General features: G+C 44.5%; 1 protein-coding gene across 2 annotated transcripts in view; it reads right to left on the bottom strand.

The window, feature by feature from the left end:
- Positions 1-17,006, bottom strand: part of ARSJ (arylsulfatase family member J) — a 50,704-nt gene extending 33,698 nt beyond the window's left edge. Inside the window, exon 1 of one of the 2 annotated variants that reach the window (XM_032109975.1) lies at positions 16,890-17,006. In XM_032109975.1, the coding sequence (XP_031965866.1) occupies positions 16,890-16,975 (86 nt within the window). In that variant the 5' untranslated portion in view covers positions 16,976-17,006. Of the gene's footprint in view, positions 1-150; positions 729-16,889 lie in introns of those variants that run through there. The other variant, XM_032109974.1, reaches the window with a different exon arrangement.
- Positions 17,007-17,237: the final 231 nt, after the last annotated feature.

Raw genomic sequence — 17,237 nt, 5'->3', positions numbered from 1 at the left:
CATTCCATTAAAGGGTTTTAAGGGAACCAGAGAAGCACCTTCTGCCCATAGGATAACCCAGAAGTGAACCGGCCAGGTTATGCCGTGCTCTTTCCAACAGGGACAGCGTTTAGGCTGGAGAGCTGAATGATGAAGTAGTAGCAAACTTACTTTCCAGTGATCAGTTGGCTTCTGGATGGCGTACACATGGGCTGGACATAGTAGTTCTCCAGCTTGACCCCTTCGGCAGCCAGCTTGTCCAGCGTGGGCGTCCGGATCTCGGAGCCGTGGTACCCCACGTCCCTGAAGCCCTGATCGTCGGCCAGGATGAAGATGATGTGCGGCTGCGAGCGGGGAGCGCCGGCCGCGGGCTCCTCTCCCAGCAGGTTCCCCGGCGCCTCCCCGGCACCTCCCCGGCGGCTGCCCCAGGCCAGGTAGCCGCAGGTGAGGAGGCTGAGCAGGGACAGCCCGGCCAGCACCGCCGCCACCATCCTCCCTGGGCTGGGGCGGCGCGGCCAGCGGCGCCCACCGCGGGCCATCCACCACGGCGGGAGGGCAGAAAAACAGTAATGAAAAGGAAATAAACCCAAAAAAACCCAACAAAGCCAGGCGGCCTCGGGGCGGGCAGCGCCTGTCAGGGCTCCCGCCGGGCGGGGGACATCGCAGTCACCCAAACTTCGGCAACTTCAGCCGCTGGAGCCGGTGCCGGAGCCGGGAGGGTGGGCAGGGCCCCGCCGGGGGTCACAGCACCCTCGGCCCGCCCCCGGCCCCGCGCCGGGGCGCCGCTGCCAGCCCGTCCCGGGGCCGCTGCCCATGGCGGGGCAAGCCGGGGCGCCCCGGGACGGGACGGGCCGGGACAGGCCGCCCCCCGCCCGCCCCCGCCGGCGCTGCCGGGCCGCGCCGCTCCCTCCCCGCTCCCTCCGCCCACCCTCGCCACCGCCCCCGGTGGCTCCCGGCGCTCGGACCCGCCGGAGGACAGGGGCACCCCGGCCCCGGCAGCGCCCGCAGCCCCGCTCCTCCCTGCCCGGCCCCTCTGCAACCCCGGCTCCTGCCCGCCCCGTCCGCAACTCTTTTCTTCCTTTCCCTCTCCTCCCCTCTGCCCGCACCTCCTCCCCTCCCTCGCCCGCCCCCCGCGTCCCAGAGGAGAACCCCCCACCCCGTTCGGCCGCCAGCCCCAGCCTCCCCACCAGAGCAAGGTGGTCTTACATGTCCCCCCCACCCCCCCGTTCCGCCCCCTCGAAATATTGATTGTTTTAAGTGTTTCTGACTTGGCCACAAACATCTGGAAGGTATGAACGTACCGGATTTGTTTCCAGCCACAAAACAGCCCCAAATCCCAAACCCTCCAATTCTGGCGAGGCTGTGGCAAACGCCAGGAATGCGCCTTTGCAGAATACAATCATTTTTAAGAATTTGGGTTAAAGTACGAATGTGCTGCAGTTGCAAAATACAACTTCACCCCATCCTGGAAGATACTGAGTCAAGCAGAAATTGATATTCACACACGATTAAGCTGAACTGAAGTGAATCTGCAGGTCTGACCTGTCTAACGTGAGTCAGCATGAACAACTTTTAGTCAAACTAAGTTTTATAAAGCATTAACTCTTAAACAGACACTTGGACCAAGCCCTCTAGTTCCTCCATCTCTGTGCTAAGCTCCAGCTGGTCCCTGCCAAGGGGCTTCCTGCATCCCTCTGGGATCCCTCCCAGATTAAAAATAAAGTAGTGCTGTCTTGAGGGAACTTCAATTTGGGTCAAATCTAACTGATTCGGTTCACATCAGGTTGTACAAAAATGTCCCCACTCTAAAATTTCCATTGAAAAAGAGCTATTCAGAAATAACTAAGCATTGTGCTGAAGTTTTTGATGCTACAGCAGGAAAACGTGGAAGTAAAAGTGGATTTACGGCTTTTAGCATGCTACATAAGGGCTTGTCCACACTGAAAAGTGATACAATAAAATTACAACTGCACTGTAAAACCTGCAGAGTTTAACTTCTGAGGTAGAACACCTTCTGAAATAACAGCATGTTAACACGAGCTCTTAAAAACAAAAAACAAACCAAAATCTTAAACTTCAAGAAACCCTGACATTTTCATCTACTGTCCCTGGCCATGGCAGGTGGGCTGGAATTAGAGGTTCCTTCCAATCCAAACTGCTCTATGATTCCTTGAAATTACATTCACGTTAAAAGAACTTTCTGTAACTTTCTATTCTAATTTTCACTCCTGCCTTTTCCCCACATTCACAGGACCAAAACAATGTATGTAGACACTTAAATCCATAAATGGTCAAGGGCAAATCGGATTAGTGATGCCATTTTGCCTTTAATACAAACAAAATATGATCCCCTTTTAACATAGGCTGTAGTAGCACCATGGACCCAGGCAAACACCAGAGTATCATGATAAGTATCTGATCAAATGCATACTTTTTTTTTTCCCTAGTAGTAAAGTAGGGAAAAAAACGTAATAGTAAGAAGATGCCACAGAGCACAGCTCTTAGAGGCCAGGAGGAGAACAGAGCCTGTGACTTTCCAGTGCTCTGTCAACCATACCAAACCCTGGTAGTCCCCACCCAGCTGCAAATGAAAATATCCGAGGGCAATCGCTGCCAGACATCTATAAACTTGACCTTCTCTCTTTATAGGCCTGACAAAGCTTCCCTTTTTTTTTTCTCCACTTTTGCAAAAACAAAAGCAGGCTTATGTCAGCAAAATACTCAGCTGACCTTCAAGCAAAGAGGCCTTAGAAGATAGTGCTATTAATATTCCACTTAAGAAAATATTTGTAGATGCTCAGAAATTGTAGCCAAGGTTTATACAGCCCATCCAGGATGCTCAGTGAAAGGAACAGAAGAGCTGTGAAAGCTGGAGGAAGTATTTTTTCCCTGAGGGAAAAAAAAAATCCTGAACATGCATAGGTATTTAAACTTGAGTGCAGTGAATACATTAATTCAAGTGTACACTAGTTAAAATTGAATTTAGCACACCATTAGGAAGGGATATATTTTTAGTCCTTGCTATGCAGTCTCTGTGTGTACTGAGCCCATAAAATTAAATGCGTGCAGAGAGGATGGCTGCAGTTGGATGCTCATCTGCAGTTACCTGCAGCCTGAGTAGGGGCTCTTAGAGGTGCCCTTTGCTGGTTATTTCAGGTCAGGCTGCCACTAACCTTGCTCTTCCCAAGACAGATGTGTTTGACACGCAAAGATATCCTAAAAGAACATGTTCCATTTCCTTTCTCTGCCCTGACTGCCCTTTGTGCCAGCTGCCTCGGAAAGGCGACAATCCTGTGGCGCAGGAGACTGGACAGAGCTCCAGCATGAAGACTGAACATGCAAACCCTCATTCCTACGCCAGCACTCTTCCTGAGAGAGGGTTTCAGTCCAAGTTACAGAGAAACAGGAATAATAATGGTAAGTGAGGCCTTAGGAAGACAGCTCAGAGAAAAAACCAGATTCAAGTACTAACACTCCTATGGTAACATTATAACTGTTTTTCTAACTCTTAGGTCAGTCTTAAAAAGGTAATTCTTCCTAGTTGGAGAAAGGTAATTCTTCCTAGCTGGAGACTACATGTTTCCCTTACCTGTGACTCACAGCTGTCAGTAACAAGGAAGGATGCAATTTGGGATGTGCAATTCAGTGCTCTTCCTAGTCATGCCTGAGGCCAGGAAACCGTCTGCCTAAAGAACAGCTTTGTGAACGGCTATTTTTAGCTGAATTGCTGCAGCTAGAGGAAGAATGAAGCAGGCTCTGGCCTACACACAGAGTCAATATTCTACATATTTCCAAGAACAGTAACTGTGCATTTCCTTTCACCTCGGTTCATTTCTGCACGCCCCTGTCCTCAGTGTACCTTCCTCACAGGGGAAGAAAAAGGCAGGACACGCCTGCATTCTGCTTCCCAGGTGGATGCTGCGCTTTTGCCAGGCACTCATCACCGAAAACTGCAAACTAAAACATGAATAGAAGTTCGGTGAGTCACAGGCTTTACATCGTTTCCTTCGCCCCCTTTGGTGGACCCTGGTAATTAATTTAGAGATGTGCTGCTTGGGAATGCTCAGATTCCACCCGTGCCTTATTCCCTGCTTTATGATGACATAAACAGAGCTCTGCTCTTAGCTTATTCTATATTTAACACAGACTTTCCTCATCTCCCTGCTGGATTTCATAGGCAAAGGTTCAGATTCTGATCTCAGCTGCCTGCACTGATGTAAACGTGCAGTCACTCAACTGATGCCAATAAAGTCACTCTGGAAATCTGGGACGTGACCTTAGATATCCCTCTCGTGTCAGTCCCTATAATCACTAAAACAACACATCTTTAGAGCTGGTGGTGGCCTTCCTGGAGGAGTCTCCCATTTCCCAGTTACATAAGGTTTATGGTCCCAAGTGAAACAGAACCAAGTCTTTAAATTCCTGTAGTCCTACTGAAATGGCTGCTTCTGGAAACAGCAACTGGTGTGCTTCTGTAGGAACAGGGGACGTTTCAGTAGCAGATGCCAGCAGAAGTCACAGACTCACAGAGTGGCTTGGTTTGAAAGGGACCATGAAGACCATCTAATTCCATCCCCCTGCCACGAGCAGGGACACCTTCCACTAGACCAGGTTGCTGAGCACAGGTCACAGTTCTCTGGCTGTCAGAGAGCAAGGGGTGAGGACACTTTTCTGGCTTTACTGAGTCTCTGAAGAGCCAAATAATCTGAAGAGGTTGCAGCACACATTTAGAGACTGCCACAGCCATCAGCATGTTAGTGCTACGAAGCTTTAGCATGTTGGCTAAATCTCTTTCTCAGCTACGATCTCCAGCACGGTTTCCTTGCCACTAACAGTACGGAAGGAACAGTCTCATCTGTTCCTAAAGTGTGGGGTTTTACACAAAGGTCTTACCTGTCTCGTTTAAAACTTGCACTCTTGTTTAAAACTGCACTCCAGTGTACTTAAAAAGGCCAGAACAAGAGAAGTGGGGCAAGGCATGAGCTTATAATGAATGCAACATAAATCTAGGAAGTTTAAACAGGATGGAAGATGTATTACCTTTTCAAAATTATTGAAGTTTTACAATGAAAGAAAAACCTTTCTCTCTACTCAGAAAAATTAGGAGGGATACACCACAGACTGCTGCAAGTGTTCTACCAACTGCCAGGCATTCACACAACAGGACATTTTTATCCCACGCAACAATAAAGCTGAAAATACAGACTGGTCAAAAGGGTACAACTATAGCAAAATATAATTCTAAGTATTTCTTTTGGTCTTGTGAATATTGGATTTCAAGGTTATGGGTGCACAGCTGACAAAACGCTGTGCCTTTCCAATGCAAGCTTTAAGGGAGAGGGATGCTTTAAACTGGGAATGGTGCTTGTCCTTAGAAGGAAGAATGCTAATGAAGTGTTTGTAAGGCTCAGGATGTTTTAAATAGTTGTTAAATACTAGAAATGACATTTAGATGATTCACTGCTACACACCAAATAAAAGCTTCATGCATACAGAACTTTACAGATTGCAATATCAGAGATTACTTTGGTAATAAATTCTAATTGTACCTTATCATGATTCAGATTAAAAAAACCCTAAAAACAACAGAAAACCCAACAAGCACAATCCCCAAACACCCAGTCTTTACCTCCACAAAAAAATCCCAACCCAAACGCACCCCAACACCTCACTCCTTCACCTTTGCCTGGGCCATTTTGTTCAGCTCATTTCTTGTTCAGAATTATTAACTGCTAGAATGTCATTGCTGCAGAAAAGTGTTAGGTAATGGATCATAAATGTCATCTATGTGGTTCGGTAATCCGAGCCACTCAGAAACCAAACAGGAGGACTAAACTCAAAAGCAGAAGTAACTAGTCAAATCAGAGAAACACCAACTTGCACTCCTCCTGCATGCACTGGAAAAAGCAATAAAGCTTGATCTGGCATATTCCTTATCTGCCTGGAGCCATAACAAATGCCTCTTGTCTGAGAAATGGGTCCCTTCCAGCACCCAGCAGGCTGGAGATTTCCTGAGTTTATTGTATCACAATCAATAATTGGGAGGGAAATGATATGTTTTTCTATCGAACCTATTCCTATTTCTCATCTCATAGCCAGTTTGGCTAATGCACTGTGAGAAATACTGCCTTTGGTTTGCTTTAAACCCAGTAGTATGTTTGATTTTCACAACTGCATACTGCAAGAACTTTCATTTGCTTTCTTTACGTTGAGTTTAACAGTGAGATTTTCAAAGCAATCACAGCAGCTCTTAGTGAAGACGGTAATAATTAGATTTAGTTATAGATTTTAAAGCTGGAAGAGCCCACCATTACCATCTGTGTAGCAGCTCATGCCATAGACACTACAGAACATCCTTGAAATAATGCTCTTATAAACATGGGGGGAAATGTTTTAGAAATTAACCCAGACTACATTTAAAAGTTATGATTATAGACCCTGATTCACTATTACAGTTGTTAACCACAATCACTGAAACTTCCGTATTTTACTTCTAGTAAAATAGTCTGAGGCTGATACTGTCCAGTCCATGAGGCAACTATTTGCATTCCTCACCCAATTTTAAACTCTCTGCTTACACACATAACCAAACACGCATTAAGAGATAGAATATGATAGAAGAGATTAAAAAAAAAACAACAAAGGAACCACAAGGCTTTAAAGGAGAAGTGTGCTATAAATCTCTTTTTTGATATTTAAATCAAACAATACTTCATGCAAGTTTGGTAAACTATCTAAGCATGTGTGAACACAGTGTATTTCTAAAGAAATGCTATTTACTATGAATATGAGAATGTATATTGTTGGGGGGGTGAAATTTCTCTCTTTTTTATTCCCATTTTTATGAATGAGGTTCTATCATGCCTTAGAAAGGTCTTTGGTAGAAATGACCTCTTAATCTACAGATAAGATAAACTTCATTAAAGCTGCTGTGCAGATACAGCCTTGTGAGCCCCCTATTTGCAGCCTGCTGGAAAGAGACTCCTCGATGGACAGGAGTTACTGTCTAATAAAGCTCTTCTCTTGCATTCTGCTGCCAAGCCTATTGCTTGTGGATAATGGCTGCACGTGCCTTTTTCTGCCGCAGGCACTTTTTTCTAGGATCTAGGATGAAATCATCAATTCTTCCAAAATTAATAGAGCAGCTACACATGTAAATGACAATTAACCAATTTTACGATCTTTAAAAAACCCCATGATACACTAAAATCACTTACAGTGCTCAGCAAAACTACTGTCTACTTTGCACCATAAAGCACCAGGTAAAGGGATAACTAACCTGGCAAAAAATGTGTTGCTTAGGAACCAAGAGGTAAGGAGGAAGAAGAATGCATTTATCAAAATCTACTGCAAAAGCTGCCCAGAATGGAATTCAGTGGCACACTGAATCATAGAAATGTAAAACGTAGGCAGCAGCGTGTTCTGAACATCAGAACAACCAAAAACTGCTGATTAAGGTCAATTAGTAATTAAAAACCATAAAACCTCTCTGATTCCACAGAGGGTAATAAATCCCAGCCAAAACATTGTATAGGAGTATGTTATGCAAATCAGAGCCTCAGGGCACTGTTGCAGTGTAAGTAATAACAAGGAGCCAAAATTCTGCAGGTAGAGCATTTCTCTCACTTCCTCTGGGAATGTGTGAGCATTCTAAAAGTCAGCAGCTCCATACGTTAGATGGGATTTCAGCTGGGCCTGGATGAGTGCCAGGATTTCTGAAAACATACCATCCCCTGCCTCCCAAACTGAACACGTAATGAATTAAGAATTTTCTGAGAACCCTTTCCAGCGTTCTGCTCTGGTAACATCACACAAATCGCTGCTTGGATTAACAGCCCCAGCACCGTCCTGGGCTTGTGGATGAAGCCCCAGCGATTCCCTCTTCCGAATTCCTGTCAGGCATGTTCAGTGGCTCGGATCAGGCTGTCTTTTCAATTAGACACAAACCCTGTGAAATATCTCCACCAGTAACCAAACACTGTGAGCAACAAGGAAACTTGAATCCTCTTTCAGAAGATTACCAAAGTAAAGCTTTGCTCGCCTGTAACAACTAAGCTGGGATTCATCCGCACTCTCTTATCCTGCCTCAGCACCCATCAGCTCTTATCCATTCTCAGAATTCCACATTCCTCCATCCCTTTTCCAAGCACAAGGCTCAGCTTCTGCGAGAGGACTTTAGACAGACAGAGCTGTGCAATAAAACCAAGCTACTCTCCCAGGTGGGTTTGTGTTTCCTTCCCCACGCTGAAATGAAAACCTCCTGTCCCCTTGCCTTCCAGTTCGGGATGAATTACCCGTGCAGGCCCTGCACTGCCAGCTCTGGACTACTGACAGTATCATTAAGCTCAACTCCACCAGGGACAAATCTCTTCAGACACTGAACAGTAATACTTTTATGCTGCCTTAGGAGTTTTGCGGCATTGCACGTTGCGTCAGGAAGCAAATCCCTCTCCCAGTGCAGGAAAAGGCACGGGCAGAGCGTTCAAAGAACGTGTTGTTAGAGGTCCCTCTGTGCTTCTAGAGAGCAAATGTTGCCTTTTCTTCTGGAAGTGCTCAAGGCAGAACAGGCTGCTCCTCTTTCTTTGCTGTTTCCTAAGAGTTCACAATAAATCTCTGAGTTGTGCCACAGGCTACAGGCATTAAATGTTGTGTGAATACCCTGTGCAAGCAGGTGTAAGGGTACTGACAGCTCCAGGTACCTTCCCAAACCCAATCCTGGAAAAACAACTTCCTGTGGAGTGTGCAACTAAAGGCACACTACTGCACAGTGCCTACAGGTAAGACGAACACGTTTTAACTAAGGGGTGGTTGAAGTAAGATCTGTTGATGTCCATGGAACATCATGGACATGTAGCTGTGGAGCTCTAATGAGCTATGGAATGCTCTTGGAATGATAGCAGCTACTGTAGCATCACAATTCTGCAGTTGCTAAAACAATTGCCTCAACTTAGAGGAAGTTCTACTACTTTAGTTTCCTCCATACCCCAGTGCTAGGCCTTATAAATGCTGTGAAATAGAAACTATCACCACATTCAGCAGTAAAAAAGAAACACAAGAGAGGAAAAAGCCCTGAGAAACTAATTTCCTCAACTGGGTGTCAGCAGTTTCTGTATCAGTCTACAAAAGCCTCGAGTTATTTGATCCTCAGGTTACATTTCTTCCCTGAAAATGGACTTTAAGTGCATGTATTTGGCAAAATCTACTCTTAAAGCTGAAGTAATTTGCAGCTGCTGGTGGGCCAATGTTGGGGCCCTCCCCCTGCCATGTGGTCCTGGCAGAGGGGCCCTGAGGGGACAGACACGAGGTTTCCCTGCCCCTGCTCAGCCTCGTTCCCCACTGGTTGGTTTGTGTTTCCCTGCGCGGGAAGGACCCTCGGGTCCCGTGATTGCCTCAGTTCCTCGGCAGAGCCCCAGCCATGCGGCTGGAGAAATAAACATCTCTGAAACATCCATCAAGAATCCGTCCATATTTGTCTCTTTTCCACGGGCCTCGTTGTTCGATATGCGTGTTGCAGTATCCGCACTGTAACAGGTCAATACTTTTTTATATACATATATGATGGATAAAACAATAGTTGTATCTGTGAATTGTCGATGTTCTTTATTTCACAGCTTCTTTCACCCACGGAACTCCTGCTACCATAAACAATCAGAATTCTGGGTAATACAGTAACATACAGTAACAACATGTATGGTCTAAACTTTCACTGTTTCAATTGTCATAAAATAAAAACCTAAATTGTATTTTGTGCAACAGAACTGTGTTAAATACAAGAATCGAGAAGGAATGTGTCACCCTTTTTTTCGACATGCAGCAATGATTATTTATAAGTAAGCTGTATCCATCTTTTGGTTTGGGTGAAGAGATATAAAATACAAGCTCTTTTCTACTGTTATAGGAAATTCCTTCTAATATTGCCTCAAAGTAAACAATTATAAATGTATTCATGAGCATTTATAAGATTGCCAAAGCTCTGTATCTTCAGATCATGGATCAGGCACCTCATTCTCACGGGATTTTTAAAAACATTTTTGTTTAACACATTTTGGATCCTCTATCTCTTCTGAATTTTGAGGTTTTAATGCATTTTCCTTTCATTTTTTAAGGGAAAAAAGCACGAACACTCCCACATTTTTACCACAAATAATCTCAAGTCATGTTTCATTTGCCTCTCACACTCAGGTTCAAGCCCATAAGTAAATTTTCAAATGGTGATAAAATTGTTAAAGCCAGCAGCCCAGCAGCTGTATTGTATGTATTTAGCTGTATTTCACCCTTATCAGAGGCAACATCCAAATGTTAGCCAACATTAATGATAAAAAGGGACACACCTACTTTACACAGAAGCAAAATATCAGGTTTAGAATAATCATGGAAGAAGTAGAAATGCTGTGTAATTCACTAAGTGACCTCTGACTGAGCTGAAAAAGGTAAACCATAAACATGGATTAATTGAACATCATTTATAGATTTTGATTTTACTAGCAGAATGCATAGATTAAAATTTATTCCTAAAGTTATTATTTGGATGCTTGAGCTCATCTGTAAAAATCAGAGTCTGTGCAGAGGCAAACCACACAAGTTGCTTTCTGAAAATCAAAGGGGCCTGTGTTTGCTTAATGCTGAGGCTGTCACTGATTAAAGATGGGCTTGGCAACTGTGTAAATGGGGCTTGAGAAGGCAATTCCCTGCTATGGCAGAAACCTGGAGCCAAAAATCTAGGAGGTCTCTTCCAGGATGACCTTGCTTGCAACTAACTCCAGTTTCTCTCTTGTGTGATTTCAACCATCCTGATGAAGACATTAATTTCCTTTCTTTGTTTTACAGCAAATCATGTCAATCTCTGGTTACAGCAGAGCTCTCACAATTACTAGCAATACAGATCAAATCCACAGTTCTGTTCCTAGATGGCTCATTTCAAATACACCAAACAAATATCCCATAGTCCTCACTCCAAGGATACAGTAACTTGGATATGCCTGGAGACATGGAACAGGAAACTTGGTTCCTTTCCATCTTTTATGACTAATACTGTGGGTGTATTAACTCTCAAGCGGAAGGTATTGTGCTGATCAGACTTTGATCCAGAGCCTTGATCCCAGTCTACTGTTTCCAATGCACAGCATAACAGTCAGAGAAAGAGTCCCTTGGGTAAAATTTTGGGGTTAAAAAGATTTAAGTGTGCGAGGTTGGAACCAGCTCACAGAAACAAGTAATATATGGTCGGTGGAGACTCATATCACTCAACATACATTGCTCAAGGTTTGCATATGGAACTCCAATGATTCCCAAACTACAGGACTTTCTCTTCACCTATTGGTTGCCACAGACCATTGAACCACAAAATTCCAACACATCACACACAGAGAGCTGTAGGGATGGACAAGAAAATGCATTCTGAGGTAGCTGCAGGAATGTTAAAATGGACTAAACTCCCCGTGAGGTCACTTTTTAACTTGAAGTGCCAGGACCCCAAATACTGGCTGCCAAGTTCTCTTGGAGTCACTTCTATACCCTGCAAAGGGACACGAGTCACCAATCAGGCTCCCGGAACGCTGAAATTTGCCCAATACAACGAAGTGCCAATCCAAAACCACCCTGGTACAGAAAGCGGTGCTCTAGGGACAGGGAGTGCTTGGCTTTGCCTTGGAAGGAATCTTTCAAGGTTTGGTCTGGCAATAGCATAAAACTGAGATCCTCAAATGTTTTCTGGGTCGCAGCCACTTACACCTTAGGAATAGCTCTGTCCTGAAGCACAGGAAAAGCACAGAGGAGGATTATTTTCGGGGGATCTCCCTTCAACCCAACTTATCATTGATTGGGTCTAGGACAGGATCAACTAGAAAAAAGGTTTTCCCTGTGGGATTTCACCGAGGCCATGTTATTCCACTGACTTTCATAACACTCAGGGGAGCCTCAGAGATCCAGATTACTTTGCATTTTGGAAAGCCCAGTGAGGTCATTACCAGAGATTTAAGAAAACCAATATTTTCATTTTATATTTATGATCTTTTTTTCCACTTTTTGTATTTTAAGTGTTGGTATTTAATGGTTTTTCTTTTTGCCAGCTGTTCCCCTATAAGAAGGGTGAGTTATAAAACCAGTTCCAAACTGTAGATGGTTTCGTAATCAGATGAAGTTAAGGGCAGCAGCTAGGGACAGTAGCGCTCAATAAAACTTTACTAGTTAAAGTAAAACTGGCACCAGTATTTTCTCTGTTAATATGATTAGCCCGCTGGAAATTACTGCATGACACACTGTGCTTCGAGCAATCTGTCGCCTTCCTTTGTTGTTCCACTGATCACAGAGATCTCCTTAGGGACATATTTATATATTTTAGAAATTCTCCAGGGAGAAAATGTAATAGAGCACTGATGCAAATTGCTGCAATACCATGTACTGAACCGATTTTAGAATATTATGAATATTGCTGTTTCTATGGAAATTGAGCACCAGTTTATGGATACAAAATCCAAATTCACACAGGCAAAACCCAAGCACAAACAGACTTGCACACACACACTTGCTGAACACTTTTGGAATCAGTCCAGGATGATTTATTTTCCAACAGTAAATTTCCTCCATGTATAACATTCACTAAACACTGTGAGCACTATGTACAACACTTTACCAGGATGAATTACACCCTGGGAAGTTTTTAATGCCAGGATAGAAGAACATCAGCCAAAAGGTAAAACTGGGGGCGGAATGGGGGGGGTTCCTGCTTTTAAGCCAACCAATATCAACATCAGTGTCAATTGATACTCCTCTTTGTAAAGAGAGGCAATATAAAACAAGCCTGCATATTCATTAGGGCTTCTCAGTAACATATAAGCAATTTTAAGCGAAAAATTCGGAAATTCACTTAAGCAAGGTCTAAGAAAAGAACTGGAGTTTCCTAACTTTAGAAGTAGAAGAAAAGCTCCACAGGAGGATTTGAGAACAGGCAAGTGTGAAGCTGGCTCCTTACTGAACTTGAGCAATTTGATTTCTGGTTTTGCATTTCCCAAGCAGCTGCCGTGTTTTAGGTCCATAGCTCACATCATGCAGTTTATGACTGGGACATATCACACATCTATTACCTAGGATGACTAATTATTTGGAAATTACTGTGGTGAGTAATGCCAGCAGAATTTGCTTTATTGCCTCAGCATAGCTGAGCCGGAAAATGCCCTATGGATATATCTAACTCCATGAAGACAAACAACTTTATAGCCATCATTAACACAAGCTCTAAATGCTAAACATGCAATTCTGTAGGAATTCTTAGAGGCATGGAAGAAACCCCTGACAGCCTATCTGGAATATAACCCACCCATGCAACCTCTCTGCTGTCCCATCTACAGAGAGGGAAGCAGAAATACTGCAGCAATCAGAAAACACAGTTGTGATTTGCAGAAACATGGGGAGTTTGTGTAATTCAGTACAGATGTAAGCCGGGGGTAAGTCTGTCAGCATAATCAGGATTTTCACACTATGTGAGTGCTGCCTCCAGGAATTTGGAAACACCTTCTCCCTGCTGGCTCCTCACAGTACCTGGGAGTGGAATGAAACCAGAGCTGTGTTCTGCACCATCTGCTTTACCCCACACTGACTGTGGCCCTGACCCTGCACACGCTGTCATTCACACTCAAAATTCCTATCATAAACAGCCCCGCTGCTCATGTGAGGCAAGTACAACACACAGATGGTTTTTGACAGAAGTGGAAATCGTGCCTCTTTAGGGTCACCACGGAATTGCTGACGGGTTAGGAATGGGTCCACAAGTGTCATTACACGATACAGAAAAACATGAGGTAAAAACAAATTGCAGAATCTGTGTTTCAATCACCAAAATTAATGGCAGCCGCAATGCACTCACTAAGCAATAAAGGGCTCTCAGAAAACGGTTTGATAAAAAGGAAAGAAAGTAATAGGCAAAAAGATCCAACCAGTAAGGATCCAACTGGTGCTGCTGAATTAAAACAGGCCAGGTCACTCTTTCCTCTGCTTCTTCATGGACACAAAGTTGTAGAACATAATCAAAAGTGCATATGGGGTACCATCAGCCTTATCCTTCTAATTCTCTTTTCTAGCAGACCCAAACCCTTTCAGAGCACAATCTCCTTCTGCTTTTCCAAACACAGTCACAGGCTTGGAGACCATATTTGGCAAAGGTGAGAAAGCAAGGAATGTAAAAAAAAGTGCAAAGGGAGTAGTTTACTTTATGAAGCAGGCATGTTTCTCCTGTTTTCCTCTATCCCTTTACAATTTCTCCAGCCCATGCTACTGAAGGAAGGACGTTGTTGAAAAAAGCTGGGCTGGGGCTTAGGGGTGCACTTCTGAGCTCTGTACAGATGTCTCATATGATGGAGAGCTATTAGGTACTACAACAGTACAAGCTACTAAGAGGCACCTTGTGAATAATTTTGTTCACACAGATACTGCTAAACTCCCCCTCCCCTCCCAAACATGTGGAAGGTTTAATGACTACACAAGGATCAATTATAAAGGTAAGGAGGTTTTGAGCCTATACAGTTCAATTTCTGGAAACAGTAAGAGCCTTTTAGTTTGCCAAATGAATTAGTAAATGAATATAGAATTGCAGAGTTTTCTGAGCCTTTGGAGAAAAAATTAGTGGTCATGGTTGGTACTGCTATTTGTTAAAAACTGTTTGGGGATTCCTCTGGAAACTCAAGGAATTGCCTTCCATGTTCAAGGGCCAGCCGAAGAAAGCGGAATAGACCGAATTCATCAAGGCCGAGCACTGCCTCCTCCGTGTCACACTTTTAATGTATGTTTAGTATGCTGTGTGAGACCCATGGGCTCAGTGATCCTCAAATCCTGCAGTTTATCACGGGTGTGCTGCAGCACAGGCACCCCGGCCTAGAGGAGATTTTTTCCAGAGGGATCATCTCTTTTTTATTAGAGTTGCCCTAGTACTCTGACACAACCACAGTGTCATGGAATTGTTCTGAATCTCCAAGGTACTTCCCAAGCAGTGTTTTCTGAACCCTCACTTCCATCTGGGAAAAGGGGTCTTGGCCACTTAGGACCCAAGTGCCCTTTCCTTTTAACAAATTTTCTAGGGATTACACTGCTTTCTTGAGGGATAAAGAAAGAAAAGAGAATGGGTGGTTCAGCCAGTCCCATTCTGGGTGAAACTACAACTGGGCTCAAATGAAAGTTTCAAAGCACACTTAATGAAAGAGACTGCTGGAAAGTGAGTCTGGAACAGAGACTACAGCAATCACTTCATATCTGCAGTTATTTTCCCCAAGAGCCATGAGGAAGTTTGGGCCTCTACCTGTTGATTCATGATGAATATTTGGGAGGAACAGAAATTACTAAATATACAACTCAAAGTACATCCACAAACACCACATGTACTCTGTTATGGAAAACCTTATTAGGCTGAGTATGTGAAGGCTCTTTGCAAAGCAGCCTTTGAGGAGATCCTCCCTGGATTTCTTTCATTCCAGACCGTCTGAAATATGGGTGTGAGAAGTGCAGCGGTGAGAACACACATCAAGGTACCGTATGACTACACTGCTTTAGCATGATCTGAAATTGGTAGGGAAACACGATGGTATTTTTTTCCTAGGAACTGAGAAGAGAGTTGTCAGCACAAAGTGAATCCAAAGGGCAGCTCTGGTTGCTTATCCAAATTGTTACAGTGCTTCAGAGGAATTTTTTATGCAACAAATGACAAGAATTTTGAATAGGTTGTTCTCTCTCAGGAGAAAAAGAATGAATTTAGAAACCTTATTAAAAATAATCAGAGATGCTCTTATTTTTAAAATGTATGAATTAGGTTTTCATTTCTTTCCTATGACAAAACAATTTCAAAACAAGATAGAGAAAACTCCACATATTAAAAATTCATTTTTTCAATAAAATACCAAAACCATTTTAAAAATTAAGCTCAACCGCATCCCAGAATGAGAATACATATACTTTAAGGGGGATGGGGTGGGAGGGAGATAAAGAATCTTTAAGCCCAAGTACTTATTGAAGACCTTATTTAAACTGAGATCCCTTCAATGCCTGTGATTCCTTTGCAGAAAGGATCTGGAGAGAATGAGTGGTTTCAAGGTGAAGGCAAGTGACCTTTCCCTCCTCCTATGCTCACTTTCCTTTTGTCCCCTGCCTTTCAATTACAGAGCAGCTTGACTGCCCGTGCAGGGGAGGGAATGCAATCCAGGTAGCCCTCGGCCAACATCACCTGCCCAGAAGTCTAAATTGGGCACACCCATGGATTCTATTTGAGAGTTACCTTTGATCATATCGTGTTAAACCTTTAATTACTTCATCTCCACTTAGTACCACCCCACGCCAACCTAAAATCTTTGTGAAAAACACTGTCGTATCATCATTCTAGTACCTACCACCAAGGAACAACGGAAACGAGGCAGTAAATTCAAAGAAAACATTCAGTTACTACACTAGTGCAAGTCTTGGCACATCCCAAGATAAAATAGAGAACAGTGTTTGTATTGTGGGCTGGATTTTTTTAAAGGAACAATGACAGCTAAGTTCCATGATAAGACATGGCATAAAATCTGCCCTAGTGAAGTGGCACAACGCCATTTACAGCACGCGCAGAATCACAGAATATGCGGAGTGGGAAGGGATGATCCATCAGGATCATCGAGGCCAAGTCCTGGCTCTGCACAGGACACCCCGAAGAGTCACACCCAGTGCCTCAGAGCCTTGTCCAAATGCTCCCTGAGCTCTGGCAGCCAAAGAGCTGTGAAGCCAATCCTTAATCCTTTTACAGCGTGTGCGCATTCCAACCGTGCAGGGAATCCTTAATCCTTCGACAACAACGCTACCATTGTGTTGTTTTCCATTTATCTGCCAAAGCAACTTCCTTAAAGCCCAGCACAGAGTTAAAACAATCCCAAACCACAAAAACCAGAGAGACTTACGTTTGTAGCGGGCACATGGGATCCTGCTGTATTCCAGGAGCACATCTCATGGGAAAAGGGCTGCTAGGAAGAGCCCGTAATTCCATGCCTCAGGTGTTACCAGGCTCCGCGGGCCGTCACCCCTCAGACCGTGTGGGCTCTCCGGGGCCGCCCTCCCGCACCGCGGAGGCGCCACGAGGCGCAGCCCCCGAGGCCTAGGCCGCGGGCCGGGCCCGGCGGCTCCATCCGCCTCCATCCACTTCCATCGTGCCCCGGGAACGCCCGTCCCGTCCCCGCGGGGCCCCCACGCCGTCCCCCGGAGCGGCATCGCCATAGCCCGGGCGGAGATCGCCCCCACGGACCGCCGGG

This window comes from Corvus moneduloides, chromosome 5 (assembly GCF_009650955.1).
Source record: "Corvus moneduloides isolate bCorMon1 chromosome 5, bCorMon1.pri, whole genome shotgun sequence".
In the NCBI taxonomy this organism is placed as follows: Eukaryota; Metazoa; Chordata; class Aves; order Passeriformes; family Corvidae; genus Corvus; species Corvus moneduloides.
The sequence above is the reverse complement of the archived record's forward strand: the minus strand, read 5'-3'. Positions and strand labels throughout refer to the sequence as shown.